Source organism: Vidua macroura, chromosome 5 (genome assembly GCF_024509145.1).
Source record: "Vidua macroura isolate BioBank_ID:100142 chromosome 5, ASM2450914v1, whole genome shotgun sequence".
Taxonomy (NCBI): Eukaryota; Metazoa; Chordata; class Aves; order Passeriformes; family Viduidae; genus Vidua; species Vidua macroura.
The window spans coordinates 30,888,846-30,915,660 of record NC_071575.1 but is presented as its reverse complement, the minus strand read 5'-3'; the positions used below and the strand labels follow the sequence as shown (position 1 = coordinate 30,915,660).

General features: G+C 43.0%; 2 protein-coding genes across 8 annotated transcripts; one reads left to right on the top strand and one right to left on the bottom strand.

Moving 5' to 3' along the window:
* Positions 1-1,670: 1,670 nt before the first annotated feature.
* Positions 1,671-18,877, top strand: YBX3 (Y-box binding protein 3). Of its 4 annotated transcripts, none has more exons than XM_053977132.1 (9): positions 1,677-1,959; positions 6,029-6,092; positions 7,816-7,849; positions 12,697-12,786; positions 13,429-13,551; positions 14,728-14,819; positions 16,833-17,004; positions 18,021-18,121; positions 18,530-18,877. In XM_053977132.1, the coding sequence occupies exons 1-8, from the start codon at positions 1,749-1,751 to the stop codon at positions 18,084-18,086; spliced, it is 852 nt and encodes a 283-aa protein (XP_053833107.1). In that variant the 5' UTR covers positions 1,677-1,748; the 3' UTR covers positions 18,087-18,121; positions 18,530-18,877. The 4 variants fall into 4 exon arrangements, with proteins under 4 accessions (XP_053833109.1, XP_053833110.1, XP_053833107.1 ...); XM_053977133.1 differs by having other exon boundaries at positions 1,678-1,959; positions 14,731-14,819; XM_053977134.1 differs by lacking the exons at positions 18,021-18,121; positions 18,530-18,877 and adding an exon at positions 17,837-18,008 and having other exon boundaries at positions 1,671-1,959.
* On the bottom strand, positions 5,157-26,413 carry SYCE3 (synaptonemal complex central element protein 3). Of its 4 annotated transcripts, none has more exons than XM_053977140.1 (4): positions 26,345-26,413; positions 25,030-25,138; positions 23,949-24,095; positions 5,157-5,635 (listed from the first exon to the last, which is right to left on the bottom strand). In XM_053977140.1, exons 1-4 carry the CDS (start codon positions 26,345-26,347, stop codon positions 5,469-5,471), a joined length of 426 nt encoding a protein of 141 aa, XP_053833115.1. In that variant the 5' UTR covers positions 26,348-26,413; the 3' UTR covers positions 5,157-5,468. The 4 variants fall into 4 exon arrangements, with proteins under 4 accessions (XP_053833115.1, XP_053833114.1, XP_053833117.1 ...); XM_053977139.1 differs by lacking the exon at positions 26,345-26,413 and adding an exon at positions 26,044-26,221 and having other exon boundaries at positions 5,158-5,635; XM_053977142.1 differs by lacking the exons at positions 5,157-5,635; positions 26,345-26,413 and adding exons at positions 7,515-7,540; positions 26,044-26,221.
* Positions 26,414-26,815: the final 402 nt, after the last annotated feature.

Genomic DNA, 26,815 nt, shown 5'->3' with positions numbered 1-26,815 from the left:
AAATGAGATTACTCTATAATTCTTTTTTTTAAATATTAAAATAAAAGAAAATAAACAGAGGAAAACATTGTCAATTTTCTATCACAGTCTATTTCACAGATTGTATACTGTAGTTTTTTTTTGTTGAATGGGCTTTTCAGATGCACATCAGTGTCTTGATTATACATTTTCTATAACATAATTAAACTATCCTCTTGAAATTGATTCCAATGAGCAACCTCTTAGAAATTTTCATGTACCCTGAAAAATGAAACAGAGTGACCTATTCTTAAAGTAATGTAATGAACACAGCATTGAGGATTAAAAGCTATGGGATAATAAAATATTTTTTATTTCTTATGTGTACAGAGGGATGCAGTGAGAACTGTAATAGCAGCTGGCTTTGCTGTCTCAGGCAGGTTCAGCAAAGGATGCTCTCCAAAGACCTTCTCTTTAGCTGTAAGAACTGTCAAGAAATTGTTGAGAAGTGGAGATCAGGAGGGCAGATAAAGGAAAAAACAAACAGGACCGTGCCCTTGAGTGTTCAGGTATCCAGAGAAGTAAGGAAAAACTGTGTGTGTAGAAACAACATAAGCAGAAAGTGATATGGGGAGAATGTGGAATAAAGATGAGGTGCTGCAAAAGAGAGCAGAAACATCAGCAAAACTACACTCGTGGAGGCTGTACAAAAACTGAGAGAAGGACAGGGAAAAGGAAGGAGACACAGGCAAGAAGCCGAGAGAGATTTACGGGCAGTGGCAGTGAAATGAGGCAGCAGCGGGACAGAAGCGGTGAAAAAGAAATGCCCTGGGAGGATGGGAACTGGAGGACACCGCGGGAATGACAGTGCCGAGGGGAGAAAAGTGGGAAGAAATAGGAGGGACCGCGCCAATGCACACACCCCGCAGGCCCTCAGCGAACCTCGCTCCCCCCTAGCAGCGCGCTCCGAGCTCGCACGGAGCGCCCGCACCCCAAACCCCTCAGGCGGACCCGCCCGCCTGCGCCCCCGCGCAACCTCAGTCCAGCGCCGTGCCCGCGCTGCGCGCCCCGAGCGGGTCGGCCTCGGGGACCGCGCGGGGCCGCGCACACGGACACAAGGACACGCGGACACTCGGACACACACACCTGTGTGCACGTGTGGCCACGTGTGTCTGCACTGACAGGCACGGACAAGCGGCCGGAGAGCACCCACCTACGCCGTGCAATGCCGTGCCCCCAAATCAGGGAATATGCCCTACGTTGGAAGGGACCCACAAGGATCATCGAGTCCAGCTCCTGGCCCTGCACAGACCACCCCCCCCCCCCCCCAATCCTACCCTGTGCATCCCTGAGAGCGCTGTCCAAGCGCTCTTGGAGCTCTGGCAGCCTTGGGGCCGTGACCATTCCCTGGGGAGCCTGTTCAGTGCCCGACACCTTCTGGGGAAGAACCTTTCCCTGACATCCACCCTAACCCTCCCCTGGGTCCCGTCCTTGGTCACCGGAGAGCGGAGATCAGGGCCTGCCCCTCTGCTTCCCCTCGCGAAGAAGTTGTAGATTGCATGCGATGAGTTGTAAATTGTAGATTCTCTCCTCGTGCTCTGCTGTGCCGTGCCGACACGGGACGCACACCCGACGCCTCCCGCTGACTGCCGGCGCGGCCCCTTTAAATGCTAATGAGGCGGCGCGCGTGCCGCGCCGGCCCCCGCTGACTGTGTTAAAACTTCGGCGGGGCCATTTTGGGGGCAGTAAGACCGAACGCCGCCGAGCTCCCAAGACGTTCGCCCGGCATCATGAGCGAGGCACCGGAGACCAGCGCCGCCAGCCCCGCCGCGCCGCCCGTCCCGGCTGCGGCTGCCGCGCCGCCCGCGCCTGCCGCCCCGGACGCCGCTCCCAAGAGCACTGCCAGCGCCGCCGCGCCGGGTGCGGCTGTTGCTGAAGCGGCCCCCGGCGCCGCCGCCCCAGCCACAACCGCGGCGGCCGAGTCGGCGAAGAAAGTACTGGGTGAGTACCGAGCCCCGCTCGCAACTTCGCGGCGTACCTGCAGCGGAGCAGGGGGTCCGCCGGTGGCCGCCGCCCGGGTGGCGCGCTCGTCCCCCCCGCGGTGAGTCAGGCCGGGCCGCCGCCGCCTCCTCCTCCTCCTCCTTCTCCTCCCCCTCCTCTCCCTCCTCCCCGCGGGCCGGGGGAGCCGCGCGGCGCCGGCCGTGACGCGCTCGGGAGCTCGGCGGGAGCCCGTGTGTGCCTCATCAGCCCGGAGCGTGCGGGACGGCGAGCGCGGCACAGCCGGGCTCAGCCCCCTCCCGGCACCTGCCGGCGGCGTCTCCCTCGGGAAGGGCTGCTGGAAACCATGTGTGCCTCTCCTTAATGTTAAGGTCCTGGCACAACTTTTCTGTCCATAAAACATCCTGCATTAGTAATGCTTCCCGGTTTAGTGGGGTTTGTTTGTTTTGAGTTTTTTTTTTGGAGGGGCGGGGTTTAGTTTCTACTTCACTATCAGTAAGAAGGCAAAGGAGATGTCATGTTGCCGTCTATCTGCTCAAGCCCGGTGCATAGCAAGTGTGACTCCTTTTCATTGCGATTAAATAAGATCAACCTGTTGAAAAGGACAGACCTTCCATCTGCAGGCTACTGCCGATAGGGGTGCAACTTCTGAGGGTTTGGTAAAGGCAAAGTTGAAGCTGACTTACAGTGTAGAGTCCCAGATTTCCTTAAAGATACACAGGACCTTTTCTTCTGAAGAGGAAGACTGAGGACTTTCTTGCTGCAAGAAAGAGAAGCCAGGTAAAGGATTTCTCTGGAGTGGAGTTAGGAAGAATTCTAGCAAAGCAGAGATTGGAGGCACAGCTTGTGTGATTTTTTTTTTTTTTTCTTGTTATCTCATTTGTCAGTAATTAGTACACAGGAATCAGCACATCCATATCTGCTGGTATATCTGGCTGCTTCTTGCCTTAATGTGGCTTGTTTCATTCCTGGTAATGTTTTTTATCTTGTTCACCTATTCCTGTTGCTTGGAGAGAAGGGGTGGGGGAAAGTAGATGTAGAAGTGCCTTTCCTGAACTAGCAGGAAAATGAAAATCACCATAGTGATGGTTTTGCAGAATGGCCTTATTGCTAGGTAAGCTTTTTTATTGGGAATGATGTGGAAAAGGATCACTGTAAATGCTAATGGAAAATGGACTTATGTTAAAGTCCACCTCAAATGTCCCTGTTAATAGTCACCTGTGTAGTTATGTTCTCTTAAGCCTTCTTTTACAAAGATCCCGTTAGAAGCAAAATCTTATGCTTGCTTGAGGCATCCAAATGTCTGACTTCAAAGAATATGGGTAAAGGCTACTCAGCTTTCTCTTTTTTCCTGGTCACAGGAAGCTTTGGCTCTCCTTGTTAAAAGGCTATTTTGTCATGGGTAGGAGTGGCTGGTGATTGTTTCCTCTGATAGCATCAGAGTACAGCATCTTGTAGAAATACGTGGGCTTCCACTTGCTGGTGGGACACCATCAACTGCCTTCTGTGACTCATCAGTTTAGCTGGTTACTGTGTTTCCTCTGGGCTTGTCCTCCTCCTTGCCACACTTCCCTGCTCAGGCTTACCAATGACTGTGCCATGGATATTCAGTGTCATGCTGTTGTCTGAGGTTCTTTTGGCCCACAGTGATACTTAGGGGAGACTCTAAATGTCTGCAGGGAATAGTATTTCACTAGCACACTGTCTTAGGGGGAATATATTGGAGTCTCCCCCATAGAACAATGTTGTTTTCAAATTGTGTGCATAGTCCTCCACTTAGCAGCAGCCAGCTGGCCACAGAGTGAGTTTTGACTGCCTCTCCTTCCCCAGCCTCTTGATCTCTCTGAGGGTTTTTGTCATACTTCCTAGGCTTCTTCCTAATCTAGTACAAGTAGGCTAACAGATTCCAAAGCTGTTTTGCAGGGGAGGGAAGGGATGATGTTGAAGGAAGCAGTGGTACTGGCATTGTTTCTCAAAGCAGGCTGAAACCTGCAGGTACTGTTGGCTCTATTTCTGTGTTCCCCTGTCCCCTCCTGTTGACTTGCCTGAGTGTAGGCAGCTCTTGTAGCCAATGCCATTGTGGTAGCAGGAAGTGTCTGTATGTGGTGATGTCCCTATGAAACCAAACCTAAAAGCACAGCTATAAATACTGGTGCTGAACACTGTTTACTGAACCAGTATTTGGGACTGAAGGAATGTTTTTCTGTCCCAGTAAACAAGAATTCTTGGGAATGAATGTTGTACTAGGCAGAGTCCTTTTTTCTAGGTGATATCTCAGTCATGTTAAGACTTCACTGCTTCTGAATAAGAACGTTTTCTACTAAAAAGTGTATTAAAGGAGACAAAAAACTTCACTTCTAAAAGGGCAATGAGGAAGGGCCTGTTATTGACAGTAATAACAGCAGCAGTGCTACAATGCACTGCTGTTGTCAGATGTTCTTACTTGAGGGGTGTATGAGAATGGCAAGACTCTGTGAGCCCAAAGGTCTGGCTGGCTCTGTCATCTCCTTGAGTATTTAGAAAAGAATACAGGTGTAGAGTAGATGAAGGTAACAATTTACAGAGTGTTCTTGCCTCTAGCAGAGTGATGTGGACTTCTGAACTAGAGAGTCTCTAGTCTGTTTTAATTGCCTCTTGAGTTCCTGCCACCCCCAAAACATGTATCACATGTTTTTAGCAAGCAGTTGTCTGTGGGTTACTAGACCCTTTTCAAGTTAGTACTGCACAGGTTGCTTAGGTACTTGTAATCAAGCTGTGTTAACAATTAACAGCTCTTAAATTGTGGAGGCTAAAACTCTTCTTTAACTAGGGCTTTGAAAAGTACAACTTGGCGGTGTCCATCCAGTTGCTGTGAGGTAAGGAGGGGTTGAACTGCCTCCTCCATCACTGTTCCTCCTACACATTCCTATAAGTTGGAGAAACAGGTTTTGCCAGGTCCTATAAGACACTGCAGTGTGGCTTCTAAGTTGATGCTGTTTTACTGTTGAGACAGAGCTTGCCTTGATCCTGAAAGTCATGGAACATGAAGTTGGTCACTTTGTAACTAGGCAATTGATGCCTAGAGAGGCTAACCTGGAACAGAGGCTCAACAGAGTTAAAGGAATAAAGTAGGTATTTGTTGAAAGGCCTTCAAAGGATACACTTTGGGTAGTGCAGGAGACTGGCCATGGCTGCACCCAAGATGGACTCCAGGTCATGAGTTTTCACACTTTTATAAGTTTTTCTACATTTAAATATTGGGCTTAATTGTCCAATTACAGCTTCAGGTATGAAGTCCAATTCTCCCACGTTGCTCTCCTCAATTTGCTGTTATTTCTACTTTTTGGGCCTGAAGCTGTAAGAGGGTCCTTGGTTCTCAGGCTGGAGAAGGATTGTTTTGTCTAATTCAATTGTGAAGAGAACTTGCGAACACTTCATATGGAGTTCAGAGTTACACACTAAGGCAGTACAGAATCTGAAAAATATGAAAGTTTAAGGCATCACAATCACAGATCATCTTAGCAGTAGGAGTACTAAAAAAAAAGTCTTGTGGGGTCTTGCTTGGTTTGTGTGATGCTGACAATGCAAGAAGGAGCTTTTATGGAACAAGGATGTGCTGCCTTTCCACTTGAGAGGGTTGCATAGTACTTGATACTGCTTCTTTGGGCAGTTCTGGTTTCCAAGGAAGAAAGAAGGGTACCTGTAAGAGAAAGAGAGGAATTTTAAACAGCTTCCTTCAGCTATGTTTCATGTCTAGCTACTAACCTAAAGAGAATTGATGAATGGCAGTGGGATTTTCAGCTTTGCTGCCCATTTCTGGGATAGGAAATTAAAAAAGGGATGGATGGTCAATTCTGAAAATAGAGCTAAGTTTTGTGCTGTGTGGTAAACCCTTGACTGAAGAATAGTGTGCTAAAGCACTGTGTTTTGTTACTGCATTAGAATGAGCTGATCTGGGAGATGAAGGCACACTTTGAGTCTTAAGAGAACATAATAAGTCTGGTTGCAACTTCATATGCAATTATAGAAGTATTTATTGTACATTATTGTACTTTCTTATATTTTAGATTAACTTCTATAATTTTCTTTCCAGCCACCAAAGTTCTTGGCACAGTCAAGTGGTTCAATGTCAGAAATGGATATGGCTTTATCAACAGGTATGTTTAAATTCTGATAGTTGTATTTATGCTGTACTAAGACTCGTAGTACACAAGATAGGCCATGTGTTACTGGTTGCAACAGAGACCTCAGGACCTGACTACAAGTTCATGCAGTTGATAGTCAGCTTAGGCCAGGTACTCGGCAAACTTTCTTAAACATCTCAGCCCTCAGTCAAAGGTTATGTGTATGGGGAGAAAACAGAAAGGGTCAAACTCACTACAGATTTGGTCTGTTACTGGTTTCTTCTGCACTTCTGCATGTTTGCTTCTGCACTCTTAATGAGCTGCATATTCTTTAGTGACTGCCTGGCTTTTTTTGAAGTCCTGAGAAAGGTAGGAGGATGAGGGGAAGTACTTTTGGGTAATCTTCAAGTGTTAACTGCTTGGTCAGAATACATCCTGTGGCTACTCATTGAGATTCTCTGATAGTATCTCACTGAAAATATGCCAGGCTTGGGTTTCCTACAAATTCTCTCTTTGTGTGTTTTGTGTTTTTCCCTCTTCTCTTGGCACAAACAAACCTCTGAATAGCATTGAGAATCCAAACAGCTGTAGGTGAGATTGATCATACTGCAACTGTAGGTGCAGAAGACCCATGCTTCCAATTTACTGGAGGAAACTCTGGCTTTGAAGGCTGAAATATCTTTGTGGTTGAGGGGCTTAAATGTCTTGTGTGCTTTTTTGAGGAATGAAACTGCTGCATGCTGAACATTTGTTTTCCAAAAACATACCTGGCAAGTTATTTCACTCTGCAAGTCTTTGAGCTGTTACACATCAGGCAGATTTGGGTGAGTTGGACAGTGCAGAAAGGGGATCCATGTTCATGGATCTGAAGCCAGTTGTGGTGTGGTATTAATTTGAGTCTCTGGAGGTTATTATCCAGTGTTACATAAGCTTAGAAGAAGAGTTTTTTAATTAGGAAGTCCTCTTAAAATCTGTAATAGAAGTTGATGCAAGAGCCTTCACCTGGTTGTGGTGTAATAGCTTGTTAGCTTCCTAACATGAAGTCTAACTGCTGCTTCAATCCATGACAACAAATTTGGGATTATGCATTATCTTCACAAACTCTTTGACCCACCTATTCTGTTTGCTGAGAAGGAATTGAGTGAACAGATGTCAGGGCTAAGGCTCTTTTTTTATTGTATGGGAACACAGATTCAAGGTCTCAGACTTATCTCTGTGTTTTGTATATGGAAGCCTGAAGTGTTCTAGTCCAGAAAACCTCACGTTCATGTCTGGGCCCTCCTCCTGTAGACTCTCCTAACACCTCTCATGCCTCTTTGCTTTGAATTTCACTGAAAGGAGATATCTGTTAACAGCTGTGGCTAGTCCCGTTGATAGTCTTGTTTGACCTCTGGGGTAACAGCTCAGGTTGCAGTCCCTCTGGAAGTGTTTTTGGGGAGTTAGAATAGTGAAAAACAAGCAGTCCAGTCATCAACTCTGCCCTGCATAAAAAGAAAACACTGAATATTTGCCAGAAGATTAGAAAGCCTCCCCCATCCTCTCACGCTTTTTAAGGCCTGGGAACCCTTTCTGTTCTCAAGCAAATGACTACAGAAGTTCAGAGCAGGGTTTTGGTAGCATAGGCTTAGACAGAATGTATGGAATTCAGGGCATGTGCTACAGGCTGAGAGAAGGAGGGTTTCACTTGAAAAGCCAGGAATTTCTATTAAAGTCTCTTTAGTCTAAACTCTTACGAATTCTCACTTTATTTTCACAGAAATGATACCAAAGAAGATGTGTTTGTTCATCAGGTAAGACAGCAGAAGTTGTGCTTAGACATGTGTGCTGTGGTAGGTTTCTAATGCAGCTTCCTGCAACAGCTACCCAACCTTGTCCCGGCTTTTCCTTAGAATATTTTCTGCAGATAACTTGAGTGGATGTGTATGTTGAAATTTTCAGGGAGAAATATTAGGTTGTTTTCCTTCTCTATGAAGGGCTAGGTATTTTAACCCTTCTTAACCCTTTTTGTCTGCTCTAATTTGAACACTAAATGTGTTTTTTGATGTGGTTTTTGTTTGGTTGTCTCCCCTTGGTGAAATGACTCCTCTGTGAATACCTTGCTACTATTGTCTGTCCTTCCCTCTCTTTCCTCATGCTCCTTGTGCCTTTTGTTTCTTCCTACCCTCTTCACTTGCAGATCTGTTCTGTCTGCCCTCCCTGGTATTGGAGAGAAAGTGATCTAGTCTGGCTCTTGACCAGCCTGGGTTGCCATCAGCTGTTTCTACACAAGGCAGCTGCTCTTAGGCAGAAGAGGAGGAAGGCTGTGTGCCAAGTATGCCCAGGCAGAGAGAGCTTGCCCAGTGGCTCGTTATTGGTTAACTTTCCTTGAGCTGTCAGGAGGCTGTTCTAAGTTTATACTGTGACTCTCGGGTTGCAGGCAAATAATGGCAAGACAGAGGATGCTGTCTCCATGCTGATGTCAAATGATTAGTTGGCTTAGATCTGGTTTTGCATCATTCACCAGAAACTGCAATCTTCCCCCAGAGTTTGTCTCATATAAAATGTCTGCAGGCTCATGTGATCTTTGAAAGCATGAGCTTTCTCTGTGGTGTAAGTGACAGTATTTCTATCAAATGTAACCAGGAAGTTTGTTCCCAGAGCTGGTCACTGAGAATGAGGATATATGCATATATCCTTAGCTGGTGAGTCAACACTGAGAGTTAGTTTAGTTCTTGTGTCTTGATGACTAAATAGTGGTAACTGTGGTAACAATGGTAACTGTTTCTCTGGGTCATAGGGTCTATACCCATTATCTGAACATGGAAGGGGCTAAATCTAGTGACTGTTATGACAGAAAATGATGTTGGGAAGTATGCACAGTACGTGTTCCTGGTTCAGCTGGTGGCTTGAGAGCAAGAGCTGTCAATGCATATACTGGTTTTTGATGGTCATTTTCCTTCTTTAGCAGCCTGTGCTGTGGGTATGCTGACACATCTATGGTCTGATGGGATTGTGTCCAGAGGAGGGTGGGAACAGTTCTGGAAGAGAAACTTGTTCTGGATAGGCAGCACTGCCTTAAAGACAAATTAGATTTCCTTGATACTTGTGAGACAATAGCCTGGAAAATGGCTGTTGTGCTGATGATAGATAACATGGATCAGTGTTGTTCTGCTTGGGAAGGCTGCCAGCTGAGACCCAAACAGAAAGGTAGTGTTATCTGTGCTATTTTGTCTCCTTCACCTGTAGAGGAGATTATTCCCCTAAATGTAAACTGGTGGGTGTGTGTGGAGTGGGCTGGGCACTTGCCATTGCTGAAGTCCTTTTGGTGTGAGCAAAAAAACCGTGGCTAAAGTCCTTTTGGTGTGAGCAAAACTGGCTTTGTTTCAGAAATACCACATCATGTGTAGGCCTGCATCAGGTATAACCCTCTTGGCAGGCTGAGCATGGCAGAGTAGAGGCTTCTAGTGCTGCTCTAGCTTGGCAGCAGTCAGATGTTCTTCATCCTGTACGTGGATCTGCTCACTCCCAGAGCCTGGGACATTCTGGCCAGATCTCCTGATGAGGCTGTCTGACGAGGGATGCAAATCCATGCTGTGAGCAAACATCCTGCTTCAAGCTCCCTCTGTGCTAATAGTGCCTGCTGTGTCCCTACCTTGTGCCTGGGAGGGACTGGATTACACTTCTAATCCCTTCAGAATAAGGCTGACCTAGTTGAATAGATACAGCTTCTCCCTGCCTCCCCTGCATGCATCTGCACCGGGAGGGAATGGGCTGATCTCATGATTGGAATGGGGGTTAGTGCTTGGTGTCTGGCTATTGGATGCTATTTTTAACTAGTACAGATTAAAATGCTTTTCTTTTTAGGGCATGCATGGCTTGCTTTGAGTTAACCCTTTGTCTTGCAAGGGCCCTAGGCAGTGTCTTTGGGAAGGGCAGTTCTTCACCTTGCGTCCCTGTCTGGTTGGTTGGTGCAAGGTGCTGTCCAGGGCACTGTGTCAGTCAGCTACAGGTGCTGTGAGCAGAAGGGATCCATTGTGGGCTGCAGTGTGTCTTGCAATTTAACAATAGGAAGAGTGCCAGCAGCCAGAGCAGTTACATTTACTTAGGTAGAATCAATGACTTAGGTAGAATCAATCATACTTAAATCAATGAGCTATGAGGAGGAGTTAATCTCTTTCTCTTCACTTCACTGGATTGTGTTGATCATGCACAACCTGAAGGACCTGCACCATGAATCGTAACAAATTTTGGCTGTTACTGGGACAATGCTGGATGTGCTGATGATGTGGTGGTATGAGCATATGGAAAGAACTCTTTCAAAGAAGAACCTGAATGAGCTCTGGCGGCTTTTCTTGTTGCCTGTTCATCAGTGTTCCCCTTGGGAATGGAAAGGCTTTGTTGTTGAGTGTTGTCCGTTAATATGAAACATCTGTCTTCTGAATCAGAGAAGCTGGAGCTGCAGGATGCTGCTAACAGGGAGTATAGTGCTCTCTCCCCTCTGGGTACACAGAGTAAAAGTCTTTTCATCAAGCTTAGAACTTAGGCTTGTTAGAGGCTTATTTCAGTGATGTTTATCTGCAGCTGAAGTAGTAAAGCTATAGGGTTTCTGCTTGGATTTCTAGGATTTACTCAAAGTTGTCCTGATTGCCTTGTTTTATAAAAACAAGCTCCAGCCTACTGCAGCCTCTACCTTCCGTTGGCAATTGCAGATCTGGATTCTTGAAGTTTCTGCCCATAAAGCTGGGAACAGAACATGTGGAATACTGTTGCTTTTGTATTTCATTATGCTTATCCTCAAAAAAGGATATTTGAGGAGCTTCATCTATCTTACATGTACCCTCTGCTGAAAAGAAATTTGTTAGTCCTTTCTTCTGCGCTTACAGGGCAGGGGAAGGAGTTTGAAACACAGCTTATTGACATCTCTGTCATACGCAAAGCACAAGTCTTGAGTTTTAGTCAGTTGTTTCAGTACAAATAGTACTAAATCATTAATTTTGCTGCAGATTAAGGGTTTTAGTACTAGTATAGAAAATTTATGTAAAAGCAAACACTTTGATCTGATTTTTAGAAATGTGACAGTTACACTAAAAGATCAGCAGGAAGCAAACAAAGTTGTTTGAGATAATTGTGGAGTTTCTGCTTGCTAAAGTAATTCCCAAAGGAATTGACTTGAACAGCTCATTCTGTTTCTGTATTAAAAAACCCCAAACCTCTTGGAATGTTTTTGCTTTGACAGTTATAGTATATACACTCTTGCATCCTTCCATAGGCTGTTCAGGGATGCTGCAGGAAAGGTATAGGGAAAGGTGTGGCTAGAAAGACATGCTGGTCTGTTGCCTGAAACACAAAGGAGATTGTATTGAGCAGCAAGGCAAATAGGTTTCTTAGACTAGTCAAGATGAGCTTTTGAATGGAATAAATTTTTCCTTCAGTTGGAAATATTTTGGGGCTGTTGTTGACTAAATATTGTTGCTATGCAAAGTTAAGAATTCCACTGATGGTCATTCTGCAGTTTTTCTTGAACTGCAGACAGATAGGACAACTGCTTCTCCTGTTTCTGCCCTACATCCTATTTCTTAAGCTGGATTTATGCCCTGTATTCCATGTTTCTCTCTGCTGCCTCTGCATCTCCCTCCTTCATGCTAACTAAAAGTTCCCACATCAGAAAACTGAATGTGAATTGGTCTTTAATAATCTAGTGCAAGATAATAATCTTTCAGTAAGAAAATAGCTACTGGATTAGCTTGTACAATGCACGTCTTGTTCTCTTCTCCTTGGCATCTTCCAGTTTGCAAAGCCTTGCCTAATGAACAGACCGTAGGCTTGTCTTGCTAACAGCCTTTTGTGGAGTCCTAGAAATACTCCACAGACTATGAGCAAGGTATTTGTAGCTGACAGACTGAAAATCGCTCCATGAGGTTTGAGTGTTTCCTGTGAGTCTCAGGAGGTGTACAACTGGCTTTGATCCAGACCCATGTTGTTATGTTTATGTAACAATAATAGTATTATTATTATTAATAGCAATTATTGTGGTACTTTGGGGTTTCTGTCCAGGAGATGGCTGAGATTGCATCTGTCTGTTCTGGTACTATTCTGTGTTATCACAGACTCACCTAATATTTGGGGTCTCATTTACAGTGCTTAGATAAAATGCTAATTTGTTACACCAGAGTTACAGTCATTTTTTTTCTAGTTGCTATGGCTTGCCATGATACCATATAGTTAATGCTTCTACAGAAATGCTCTGGGTCTTGAGTTCTCTTTAGATGGTCTACAGCTCTCCTAATGACTGAAGGCAGGGATCACACTTGCTGCTAGTGCTGTCTTGGTACAGCTTGGAGAAAATCAGGTACTGAGTATGAACTCTATTCATGCAGAGATTTGTAATAATTTTCATATTGGACTGAGCAGATTCTGGGGCAGCAGCTGATTTATAAATTCATAAATAGTGAGAGAAGAGGAGATCTTGAACTGAGTATTGGTGGGCCTGTGAAATAAGAAGCATCTGTGTATTTGAAATACCTTAATGTGGTGACTGCTCTGGTGTGTAGAGTTGGGATTTTAGCAGAGAAATACTGCCTTTCCCTCATCTGTGGGGCTAAGAATGTGTAAGATAAGTAACATAAAATAATATGTTTTTATGCATCTTCCTTTCAAGACGGCGATAAAGAAAAACAATCCACGGAAGTACCTGCGCAGCGTTGGCGATGGAGAGACTGTAGAGTTTGATGTGGTTGAGGGAGAGAAGGTGAGAGATCCTGGAGCCTCAGGGTGTGGTCCAACAGAGATAACATAGCACACAACTTTAGCTGTGTCTTTGATGTCTCTGTCTGATGTGTTAACCACTGGGTTGGTGGCTTTCATATAGCTTTTCTAGGGGAAATCTGTTTTTTAAAGGTTTCATTAAGGCATATTTCTAGATATGTATCAAAACTATTAGGTAACTACATCCTAGTGTTTCTGGAATCTGCAGTTGTTACTTGAGAGAACATGTGAAGCCTACAGCCTGCCCAGTAATTATTAACTGAGGCCTATATTGCCCTGAACAGTTTTTCTTGGAGTCTAGTAGCTTAATAACTGTAAGAACTTTCAATTTCCTTATGCTTCTACTTTCCTGAGCATTCTTTGAGGTTTATTTTTGTCTCGGTCAGTTTCTTCTTGCTTCCTCCTCTGAACTCAGCCTGTTGGACAGGATATCAGTATCTTAACTCATGGTTAACTCTCGGTTAAGGGGTTGGGAATAACAAACCTCCTTTTGCCCTGTGTAGGAGAAAGGAATCACTGTTGCTTGGAACTTAGGCAAAAAAGCCTCTTTCCTGTTTCATCTTCTCCCTGTAGCAGGTTGTTCTTTTCTCACACCACCCTGGCTGCCTTTCTTTTGCCCTTTTAGGGTGCAGAAGCAGCCAATGTCACTGGTCCAGATGGAGTCCCCGTGGAAGGCAGCCGCTATGCTGCGGACCGGCGCCGCTATCGACGGGGCTACTTTGGCCGACGCCGGGGCCCACCTCAGAGTGTGAGTTCAATTTCCCTGGATTGCTACTGCCACACACAATACTGGTAGGGCTATTTCTCACCTGACTGTCTGAGGCACTTCTGATCATGCTACAAAGGCCTGATAAACTTTCAAGCTACGGTGTACAAGGCATCTTGACAAAACCAGAACAGTTTGGTATTGCAAAGTGGATAAGTACTATAAGGCTGTTGTAAACTGAGAAGTGGTTTTTTTTTTTTTTGAGTTCTGAGTCTCTCAATTATACCTCGACTGCTGTCAGATACTACTTGTTCTTACTATCTATCCTAGTTCCTTTGGATATTTAGTTATCCTGATCAGTTTTATACATGAGAGAACATCACAGGTGATTGTGGGATTTTTAATTGTGTATGGTCATGGTGGTTAAAATGGCTGTGCAGAATAGGAAGGGTACCTGTGAAACTTAAGGTAGACTGCTAAGGGCTGTCAGGAGGCTACAGCTTTTGCTTCCTACTGGATCAGATGCAGAAAATGCACTTCTGTTTCTAGATACCTTGTTAAATTCCTTCTTTTAAAGGAAAGAATAATGCATGAGGAACTAAGTCATGTAACATTTTATAAAACAGACATTACTGATGGCTGGCATTTAAAACACAAACCACAAACAAAAATCAAACCAGAAAAAACACCACCCAAACCAATGTGCAGCTTTATCAATTAAAAACTAAAGGGGAAAGATAAGCACTGCATCTCTGAAAGATTTAAAGGACTGTGTAGAAAGAGTGTTTGATGTGAGGTAATACAGTTTATATATCTTAAAATTTCTTGATGTTTTTGTTGGGGGTTCCCTGTGGAATGTGGTTTTGTGTAGAATGTGAAGTGGTCTGTGGCAAATTTCTGTGTGAAGTCTTTGTTAGCTTTTCAAATAAAGAATTGTGCTGATCAGTAGCTGCCTTTCCATAACATGTACCCCTTACAGATGTATCAGAATGTTTCTAAGAACAGCTTTTTAGTCTGTGAGCAGCAGGGGCAGCACTGATGGCTCTTGTTTTGTCCTCATCTTAACTTTGCCCAAATTTAAGCCTTTTGAGAATCTGCTGCTTCTTTTTACCCAATGTGCTGGGGTTTCTGTACTGATATATTGGTTCTGAGCTTGCATTCAGGGTTATGGTTAATATACTGCCTGTCAAATACAACACTTTGGTTTTCTTTTGGTAGCAGGGTGGTGAGGGAGCAGTCAAGGATGGGGTCACAGAAGGAGGACAACTTCAAGTGCACAGGAATCCTACCTACCGTCCCCGCTATCGCAGGTCTGTGCAGTTCCTCTGCTCAGTTATTCAGATGTTTTTGTGTTCTGTACAGGCTTCCAAGTGTGGGAACACTTATGCAAATGATAGGGACAGTGAGAAGCATTTTAATTACTTGGAGAAATTTGTTTCATGTGCTTGTATGTTCAGAATCATAATGGCCCAGAAAGGGCAAAGAATTCTTAGCATCCCATTATATCTCACAACTGAGCAGCATATTGAAGTGAGCTGCAGTGTCCATGTCCTCCCAGCTGAACACTCATACTTTCTTGGATAAGTAATAACCAAATCCTTGATCTGGGACCCTGCTGGGGGTGTGCTGGTGGGTGAAAACTTGTGTGTGAGCTGGTAAATGTGGAGTTGCAGTCCAGAAGGCCACCCATCTCCTGGGCTGCAGCAGAAGAAGCATGGCCAGCAGGCTGAGGGAGCTGACTGCCCAGTACTTGAATGGGGCTTATAAGAAAGATGGGGATAAACTTCTTAGCAGGGCCTGTTGTCTTAGTATGAGGGGTAATGGTTTTGAACAAAGAGATTTAGAATAAATAGAAGGAAGACTTTTTTTACTATGAGTGTGGTAGAACACTGAAGCAGGTTGCCCAGAGAGGTGGTAGATGCCCCTTACAAGATCAGGTTGGGTGGGGCTCTGAGCAACCCGATCTAGTTGAAGGGAGTTGGACAAATGGCCTTTAAAGGTCCTCAAGGAGCTGGTTTGTCTGCCATTCACTCAGTTACCCCTCATCATATTGTCCTTGTTTTTCATGTAGCTTATGAAGTCAAATTCCAACACTGAATTTAGAGATGAACTATGAAAATGATGTAATCTCCATTTTTTTCATGTGCATGTCTCTTCAAACACAAAAAATAAGACGTGAATAACAGTGCAAAAGCAGCAACAAGCTGAATTTGATAGGGATAACAAGATTGTTCTTAATTGTAATGGCTTGTCTGTTCCATGCACAATGGATCCATCCTTTTGGAATCTGTGACAAAACCACAAGCTTTCCACCTCTACTTAGAGCTTTTCTGTTTATGAAAATTCATGTTCAATTTGGCTCTAGGACTGTGGGAAATGGGATACTACTGATGCTTGCTGCTAGTTGGCATCCAAGCTGAATAAATTTAATTCCTGAAAGTCTTCATTAGTTTTGGGCAGTCAGAGATAGCACCATAGCAAGTCCAGTGAGGCTTTTGCACATCATGTGGTTGAATCATAGGCTGAGTAACTTGTCCATGATTAATGGAAACTTGTGATTTTCTGGTGCAATTTTCCTATGAGAGGAAAGATACATCCTATCCGTGCATAACGCTTCTGTTTGAGTTCACAGGTACTGCTTTTGTTTACAGGCACTAAATCCAGTGACACTGGCACTTTTGTTAGGTTCCTTTAGAAAAGCTTAAATTGTTTTTTGGGACTAGGTAGCTGTGGATTAGCTGTGTTTTGACAGTTTATAAACATTGTTAATACTAGAAATAAGGTGAAATGCTCTTGTATACATCAAGAACATGGACTTGATAGCTTACTGTTAATGAGGTCCAGCTCACCTGTGATAAGTGCTTTTCCTAATTGGTTAAGAGGGGCAACATGAGGCAGAGAGCCAAGATCCAGGGATGGTTTTCAGGCAGAAGTGAAGAGGATTGCAAGGACTGCACCATTAATTAGGCATAGGACTGGGCTGGTATGTAGCCATGCCAAAGCTAACTCAGCACAATCAGCCTCCGTGGCCACAAATGGCTTGTTTCTTCTGCTAGCCAGCAATTCAAAGGGGCTAACTGCATCTTCATTGCAGGATAGAGAGCAGAATATGGTGAGGTAGCTTCAGCAGTGAAGAGACACTCACTTTCCTTGTCTTTCCTTTCCAACCGTATGCCAGCTAAACCCTGAAGGGATGGTTTGCTAGCACTCAAAACTGTTGAGGATGATACTTGGTTATGGGAGGTTTTACTGGGCTGAAATTACTGTAGTTTAACCTTCCTTGAGCTCCTTTCATTCTTAACACCTCTTTGTGCCCCTCTCAGAGGGCCCCCTCGCCCACACCCGGCCCCAGCAACTGGAGAGGCTGAAAACAAGGAGAACCATCACGAGGCCAATGCCATGAGCCAGCAGCCGCTGCGCCGTGGCTACCGGCGCCCCTACAACTACCGGCGCCGGCCATGCCGAGCCAGCGCTCCGACACAGGAGGGCAAAGAGGTATGGACAGCAAGGTGCTCCGAGGCACAAGCGCCTCTCCTGCGAGAGAAGGCTGGAGGAATTGGGGCGGTTCAGCCTGGGGAAGAGAAGGCTTTGGGGTGATCTCATTGTGGCCTTCCAGGGCCTGAAGGGAAAGATGAGGCAAGACAGTTGCAAGGGTCTGGAGTGACAGGAAAACAGGGAATGAGTTAAAATTGAAAGAGAGAAGGTTTAGATTGGATATGAGGGCAAAAATTTTTGCTGGTGAGGATGGTGAGGCCCTGGCATAGGGTGCCCAGGGAAGCTGTGGCTGTCCAATCCCTCGAAGAGTTCAAGGCCAGGCTGGATGGGGCTCTGAGCAGCCTGGGATAGTGGAAGGTGTCCCTGCCCATGGCAGAGGGTTGGAATGAGGTGATTTTCAAGGTCCCCTTCCAACCCAAATGATTTTATGATTGTATGTAGCAGAGGTTTTAATGAGGTGAATGTCCAGGATCTTCTGCCCTGTGTGAGTTTTTAATAAATGGATAAGTCTGATGACCAAATCTGACATACTGATTGCCTTGCCTGCTTCTTCTGACCCTCTTTGCAAATAAGCACCTTATGTTAAAAGGAATTGGCAGTGGGTTGATTCTGGATAGTTCTTAATTGTAACAGTAACAACTGTTTTTGAAGTGGAAACAGTTGTGTTTTCCCACTTCCACAAACTTTAACTCTGTATGTAGCATGAGAGATGGATTTGAAAGCTCTAGATCAATTTCCTGAACTGTTTGAACTAGATAATTTCAGGAAACTGTTTGCAAACACAGATTCTACTTCAATGAGGGAAGATTTTCTCATTCAGTGTCTATTTCAGGTATTCCCTTGACAGAATCTGCTGTGTAATACTCAATTACAAGAAATACACTAAAATTTAATATTTTCTGGAGATGCATTTTTCTTGATTGTTTTAAAACCTGCATTGTGCTGGCTGTACTGCTGAAGAGAGGAAGGGTGTGGAGGTCAGCCTTTGCCTACAATAAGAGTTTGTTGTGTCTCAGACAAAGGCAACTGAAACACCTGCTGAAAATCCTGCTCCAGTGACAGAGCAGAGTGGTGCTGAGTAATGTCCGGCTCCCCAGGCACCTTTACCATCACTCAGGTAAGGAATATGGACAGTTCTGTTTCCCAATGGAAGCAGAGTGTGTATACTTCTAGGATTCTGGCCACATTCCCTTATGTATGGCTTGATATTTGTGAGAAGTTCTCAGGGTGCTGTAGAGGCAAACCAAGATACTGCTTTTCACTTCTTTCTCCCTCTCCCTCCCTTTGTCACGAAGTAAGTTTTGCTTTATAATTGATTTATTTTTTTCCAGGAAGCTCTCTGGTCTGTATAGTAACAGCATCTGCTGATGAGCTATTTTATTTTAGGAAGGTCCTGATTATAACAGACAGGATAAACAGAACTGGCTTATCCTGCCTGTTATAACTCTTTTCATTTGACATCTTGTCTATTTATTGAGAAAGTGAAACTTAAACTGCATTTTTTTAACATGTGGCTCTTCAACAGGTGTCCTAAAGTACAGCTCAAAATTCACACCAAAGAAACACACAAGCAATAAATTGTCAACAGCGATGATGAAAGCAAAGATTTGAAATACCAAAATGTAAAAGAAAATTTACCAGCAGCTGAGATCCAGGGAACGCCTACAAGATAGATGCATGAAGAGAGAGCAAGATTCAGAAAGAACAACCTCCCTAGTTTCAACAGCAACTGTGGAGCTTTTTGTTTTTTGGGTTTTTTTTTTCCCCTAGAATTTCACTGTTTTGCTAGTATTGATTTTTTTCAGTTTTTCTGAAAAGGAAAAAAAAAACAACCAAAGAACTAAAATTGAAATAAAATGCTTTTTTTATTGGATGCTGGTGCTAAACCTCCCAGGTGTGAGGTTTTTTTTCTGTGCCAATCCTGTTCACTGCAGGACATGGGGAGGACAAACTTCTGCTTTCCTTGTTAAGATTTGAAACTGTGCAGCATGGGTGACGTTCCTCACAAATAAAAGTGATTTCAACTACCAAAAAAATACAGTTTAGAGTGTTTTTTCATGTTTGCTTTTAGAAAATTCATTATTTAAATCTTGTTTCTTCAACGTTTATATGTGAAAGAGAGCTGCGTCTTTGGTGTGTCTTGCTAGATGATACCTGAGCATGGTTAGATGGATATACATTAATACAGAACAACTTCTGCAAAGAAATCACAAAACAGCTATAACTTGCACTGTTCCCTCTGTTCCTTTGGCTCTAATGATGTTTAATGGTTGGGTTTTCCTGTTATTTTCTTGTGGCAGGAGTTTGGGGAATATGGAGCGAGTTCCTGGAATGTTTTCTACCTCATCTGTTTTGCTAGGCTTTTGTGTTGTGTAAACAGTAGAATCCAAGTTTTGAGACTCTGCTCAAGAAGAACACTGGTGTAGTAACTACCACTTTATCTAAGCTTCTGTTCTGAATAATGTTTGACTGGCTTCTCCACTCTTTATTTCAAACCAGTAAAATCTCTGTACCTGTGCCATCTTGTGTTAATGAGCAAAGTACTGAGCTATCTTATATCAGTGGTTTTTTAATGTTCCTCCCTAAAACTTGGCTGTCTTCCAGGTGATATCAGTCTGCTTCCAGCTGTTGAATATGGGTGCATATCATGTGTCCTTCATTGTTAGTTCAGCCTTTCTCACTGTCTTGAAGTTGCTATTTCCCTAATCCTAGATAAGTATATTTGTTTCTCAAACAAATAATCCTGTTATTCTTCAAGAATTAAGCAGAGAGTGCAGGGCATAATTGCACCTGAAAGTCTTTTGCTTCCAGCTTCTGGGAAGGTGAGAAAGGGCCCTTGCACCCTATTGCCTTTGCCTTGGGGAGAAGGAGGGTGGGAAAAGGCTTAGTGGTGCCTGAGCTGCACTGCTTACAGCTGACTGAATTGCAAGGGATTAGGAACCTCTTAATGAGTTGTGAAGTGAAAGCCATAGGCTTGGTTGAGGAAGAAATCTTTACTTGGAAGATGAACAAATATGTCTGTTTTGACACAAAATAAAATGCAATAAGGTGAGGAAAATATAAGTAATAGTGCCTTTAAAAAATCTTAAACAGGATAAAACATTTTAGGCTTAAATTTTGCTCCGAACTAAATGTACAGGCACATTGGGGAGATAATTTCACCATAACAAGCAGATGCAAGATATTTGTAAATACTGAAATGTTCCTGTCATAACAACTACTTGAATTGCTTTCAATAGGTGTTTTTCCCTTGAGAGATTTGACAAGCTAAAGAGAATTTTCTTAATCTCTGCAAACATGTAGGTCAGATTGAATCAGGTTAACAAAAGTACCTAACTAGCCATCTTTTTTTTTTTTTTTTTTTTTTTTTTTTTTTTTTTTTTTATGAAGGGAGAAAGGGAGGGATGCAAGTAATGTCCTAGCGTTGCGTTCTATTTGTTATTTCTGTCCTGCCTCCAATAAGAATGTTTGCATAAAACAGAAGCCGGTGACTCACATAACCCACTTCATCCCTCAGTTCCCTGGTTATAAAAATGTAAGCTTAACTCCAGCAAAGTTTAAAGCACTTACTAAAATTACACCTTAGATGTCTTGGGCTGCACATAAATTGTTCCTTTTCTAGGCCTCTTATGCTCTTGTTAGCTGAATTTGCCAGGAAAAAAATATAAACCTGGTGCTCAATACTGAGGGTCACTTCTCTTGGCAGCTGGTGCTTGTGCTGTAAATAAGGTTATGGGTTATTTGCCTCAAGCAGAATTTCAGATGAGAGCTTAGTTTTTGTGGTGTTGGTTTGGTTTCTTAAAAAGACATTTAGCTCCATGGATTTTTGACTTTGCAGAGTAGCTAATGTGCTGCAAAGACCTTCACTGTGGCTTGTGAACTCTTGAGGAGGATAAAGAAAGGAAGAAGACAGTTCTGTAGGCCTTCCTTTGTGCATTGTTTCATTTGAACATAATTGCAATACAAGGCATTCACAGTCTGGAGAGATAGGTGTACTGTAAGCGTCTGTCTCGGACAGTGCTGCTGTGGGAGAACTACACAGGTGCAACAAGGGCCTTGGAAGTGAAACACTTCCTGTTGGAAAAAGCTCTGGAAATGAAGCCTGTGCTACATAGTTTGCTCTAAGGGCTGTGAAATCAGCTGTGGATGTCTGACTCTGTTACTTGATGTGGATCTTTTAGAGAGTCTCTTTGCAGATCCCAAGTTCAAAGCCATGGCCTTAGACATCATTCTGCTTTCTGCTGGTTTGGCTTTTTGGAGAACCAATGTGATTCTGTAGAGAGAAAGTTCATGCTCTGAAGTGCTCAGAGTTGTAGGGAAAAGCATCTGTATGAGCCAAGTGGCAGTGGGATACTTCCTTAGGTGTAAAGGGGATGAGAAGATTTTGGAGGCCATGTCAAATAAGTGGTAGCTTAAACTTTCCATTTTGTGCTCTTTGCAATAATGGAGCATGGCTGCTACAATTGAATTTTGAGTCCTAAAGCAGGACAATGATGCACTGAGCAGAAAACGGATCTTGATGACTTAATACCACCAGCTGATGCGATGAGTAATTAATATTTTTTATGTACTAAAATGTGATAGAAAAGACTCAGAGCTTCATTATATTTTCTGACTGGTGTCAAAATGCATTATTCTTCAATGTTTGGCTATAAGTTTTGACATGTAAATGGTGACTTGAATGGGACCACAAAGGTCCTTAGAATTAATGAATTATGCACTGCCCCTTTCATGCCGGTAGTGCCTATGTGATACAGTTCTTGTTCAGACAAAAAGAACATTATTTTAATAGTTTGTGTAAATAGAGGTGTTACAGATTCAATTTCAGGAAAAATTGCTGCAAGAATCTGGACTGAAATTTTGAAAATACGTTAAAAGGTAAAACAGCTCATATGGATTCTTGAGCCTTTCTGAAATAATTGAGGCTATAATAAAAAACAGGAGGTCAGTAGTAGTAAATGAAATAAATAATCTAAATAGAGCTCTAGGACATGTTCTGACAAGGTCGAGATGCCTTAGTGGATGTGTGAAATGTTCTCATTTTAGCCCCCTTTCTGTTGTTTTACATTGGAAAGAAGGGCACAGTTTCAACCAGAAGAATTTCCATCATAATTATACAGGAGGCTTTGTGTAAGCCTCATCTGTTTCTTGGTAAGAAACTGTTAATGGAAACTTTAAAACAGAGTATTGAGAATATTTATGGCTCTACTTGATGGCTCTTGAATAGGTTACTCTTAGGCATCAGCCTCTTGACCTGCCAACAGGTGCAGTGCATAACTAAGATCAGTAAAGTTTGCTGTGCCATGGATGGTAAAAGCATTGCAGTGTTACACACCATGCAACTGCTGACACTTCTCTTCATAGAAAATGGGTGCTGGGGAGTTAAGAGATGTCAGCAATCCAGTTTACTGGTACAGTTGTGTGAGCAGTAGATGGGGCTGTTACTCCACTTAGTTTTTTTTTCTGGAAATTTGTGGATGCACCCCTGTGACTGGAAATAAAGGTGTTGCAATGTGGGCTGTCCGGGTTCTGCTGCAGGCTCTAGTGGGGCTGAAATAGGGTAGATGATGAGTAATAACCCAATAATTAAATAAAGGAAAAAAATAGCATAGTAAAAGTATAAATATCTTGCTGTATAGTTTTTCTAGGAGTAAGCACTGCTGCCTCTCCCTAACTTTCCTCTTGTAATCATCACATAACTGTGAAGAAAATCTTGGGGAGAAGTGAAGACCTACCCATGGGAAAGTCAAGTGTAGAGTTCAAAGTTTGTTCTTATTTAGAAATACTTGGTGCCTTTTTAAAAAAACCCCGAAGTTAAACTACCTACATATTATTTACTTCACTGGATAAATGTTTTGTCTGCATTTAGATCAACCAATCTCAAAGAAATACACAGCCTAAAAATTGGCAAACTTTCAGGGATTATTTAGATGTGATTTAAACCATTAAATACCTCTTCAGAGGAGATGGATGTGCTCTCACTTGCTGCATGGAACTTACTTTCTAATTAAAAGAGACTGATTTTAATAAAAGGGAAGATCCTTACAACTTATTTTGCTGACTTCCATCTCTGATAAATTACTCATTTATGTATAACCACAAACCACGAAGTGCTGCTCTTAATCCACATCCTGACTAAAAAAGTAATTTTTTTGTCCTTTTCTAATATTGCACGGTAAGAATATATGGAGAGAAGCGTATTTTATGACATAATTAGTTTGGTTTCTGGAGCAGTGCCACCACACTTACAGCAGTCTATAATGGGAAAACATTTTTATTTCATGGCACCTTCAGAGGGTTTGGGAGGAACAATCTGGAGAAAACAGTTCAAAGAAATGGTTAAAAATCTAATGGAAGAAGATGCAACAACTATAGATGATGTATCTAAATAATAAAACTACGTCATTGAACACTTAGATGATAATACTAAATAAAACCAACTCAATCTATCTGCAAATCTAGAATTTAACCTGTGTTTCATTTAGAAAAATAAGCAATTCTTCAGTTTTCTTTGAAAGCCATGGGCTAGTGCAATGCCACTGTGCTGGTCCTCTACAGCACCCCTGCTCCCCATCCTTCCAGTTTGTTCAGGTTTCTAAGAATTCCAGTTACACTGACCATGGAGTGAGTATGATCTTCCAGGGAAAAGGTCAGAGGGTGTGTCAATTGTGTGTGCAAACACTATACGGATTACCAATGGGCATCATGCTCATACACACACTGCTGCCTTTTACCCTCAACTATATGAAGCTATATGTGTAATCTCATTAAAATACTTCCACAGATGTTCACAAATAAGTAGTTCTTAGCAAGAGGAAAGCCCATTTCCCACAGCGCCTGTGAATCCTCCACAGCTAGGAGAAAAAAGGACCTAAGTGATTTTCCAAGGGATGTCATTCTGGCAGCATGACTGAGTTAAATTTATTCCTTTTTTTGCCCTTCACCTCTAGATTCCAGTAGCACCTCTTGCCATTTCTTCTCCATCTGCTCTTTGCACATCAGGAAGACATCTTCCAAGTGCTGCATGGCATTGTATAGGTCTGGGTTGGTCTGGATGGCCACGCAGTCGTAGGTCATCCAGGCTGCACGCACTGCAAGCACAACAGGTGGTATTATTTTCTGGCCAGGAAAAAGCAATGGCTGATTCAATAAATAAACTCAATAAATAAATTAAATTAATAAAATGAATTATTATCAGTTCAGATTTCACAGAAGGCTGGAAAATAACATGGAAACTGCCTACAATAATACTAGATTAAATAGACTGTTCAGTATTACTTCTTTATAAATGTCTCAAAACAGTTGATAAAGAAAGTACAATGATGTAAATTATGAAACAAGGATGGACACTTCACCTAAAAATGACAACAAAACAGATAATCAAATAGGAAGGGTCAAGAGAGTGTTCTAAAATATTTGAAAATGATATAAGGAATCCTCCCTCCAGACCAGTTACAGCTTTTGTTAGGTGAGGAAGAATTAAGATCAAGAGATTGCAACAGAGATGAAATATTTTAAGGGCAACTTAAGTAATGAAATTGATCTTGAAATAATCAGTACCTTAAATAATAGAATTGATTTTGAAAGAATGAGTATCTGATAAAGATGAGCAAATAGTTTTAGTATTTATCTACTAATGTACACTTACACACTTTCCCTTTTATTTTACCAAGAATTCACTATAGTACGCTGACCTGAGAAGTGATATGTATCCATTTTTCAGAATTAAGTCTCATTTTATATATTATATTTTAATAATTGTACATTAAACACCTTAGTAGTATTTCTGGTTTTAACCAACACTCTGAGCTAAGCATGCATCACCTACTGATTTTTAATTCTGAGCCATCTGAACCACCTAAATTATTTGCATTCTTTTTCACAATTAAGAACACGAGGGTATTAGTTGATGGTGATGGTTTTAATTACATTTCTATCACACAGAAGTTTACAGAATAAATACAAAAATAAATCTTCAGTGTCTTTAGTACAAAAATCCATATCATTCCTAATAAAGACCCATACCTGTTAGTTTTTCCATTTCCTCCAGAAGTTCCTCCATGTCCATTTTAAAGTTCTCCACCATTTTTCCCCTGTTATAATGGTTTCCTTCCTGAGATTCTGATTCAGCCATCTATAAGGAAACCAGGAATTTCCTACTTTATTTTACTCCAAAGTGAGTTGATTTTCATAGTTGAGACAAAGTAACATTGCAATTAAAAAAAACCAAACTTTTTAGATTTACATGTGAATTCAGGAAGAATTCAGAAAAAAAAAAACATATACTTTTTAGATTTACATGTGAATTCAGTAACCTGCAGCATGCAGATGACCAGTAACCTTAAGTAACTTTAAGTAACCTTAAGGTTACTGGTCATCTGCATGCTGCATATTATTTGTGACTCATTTTGAAATTAGTAGAAAGAATTAGCTAAAATATGCTGTGCTTTTGCAAAATAAAGATTTTTGGTATCAATAATAAACGATCATTGTGTCAAACCCTTCACTAGCAAACTTCATTACCCTGTTACAGTTGTCTTCCAGCTTCTCTCCCAAATACTGTGACCCAGGGCAACTCCTTATTTTCAAAGTTAGTTGTAAAATCCCCATTTGTATTCAGTATTTATTTCACAATTGCAGGCTCCAGCCAGGTTAAGTACAAACACTGAGTTCTGTCACCATAGAAGCAGATAAGTGATTATGATTCCCTAACCTCTGCTTAGTTGTAGGGAATGAAATTCTAGGATGTAAAAATGCTTGGGGCAAAAATAGAGTTTTAGAGCCTTAGTGTTCACCGAAAATGTGACACAAAGTATTGCCTTTAATTTCCTTTTCTGAAAACCATCAATGGATGGGACGGAGCTGTGAAGAAAGAGACGGAAGAGCTTCAGTGTATTGACTTTATACATCACACTGCGTAGTTTTTATCCTATGATTTCTCAGACTCGGTGGGTATCTGTTCCCCGGGCTTTATTGCCGGTATGTGTGAAAGGAACGCGACTTTACATGGCTTTACAGCATTTTAAACCGGTGCCAAACCTCGGACGCTGGGTGTTCCAAGTGTCTCTTCATACAACGAGGTAAAACTGAGGTTAACCGGGCAGCCCCCTTGCCCCGGAGCCCTTGGAGAGCCCAAGCCCCGGTGCTGTCCCACACCACGGGCATCTTTCGGCCGCCGCCAGGGCCCCGTGCCCCGGGGCGCCGGGGCCGCGCCGCCGCCCGCCCTCATGATCAGAGCGGGCGGTAACGGGACACCAAAGGCCGCCCCGCGGCAGTGCCCATCCCTCCCGCCCGCTAATTGCCCGGGCTCGCGAGCTCGGTTGATTCTGTGTTTCACGACCATAAGCGCTTCGGAGAGCTCGGCGGCCGGGAGATCGGCGGGGTTGGCGCTCCGCGGCGCCGGGCTGTGGCTGTGGCCTGGCACCGTGTCCCCCGCTCCGTGTCCCGCCTGCCCCTCGCTTCCAGCGCCGCTGCGGCCGGCTCTGTGCGGCATCACAGACAGAATCACAGAATTCAGAGAATGACTAGGTTGGAAGAGACCCTCAAGATCATCGAGTCCAACCCTAACACCTTAAGTAAACCATGACACCGAGTGCCACATCCAGGCTTTTTTTAAACACATCCAGGGATGATGACTCCACCACCTCCCCGGGCAGACAATTCCAGTACTTTATCTCACTTTCCGCAAAAAAACTTTTTCCTCGTATCCAACCTCTATTCCCCTTGACGTCCTCTCGTTCTATCAGTTGCTGCCTGGAGAAAGAGACCAACTCCCACCTGACTACACCCACCTTTCAGGTAGCTGTAGAGA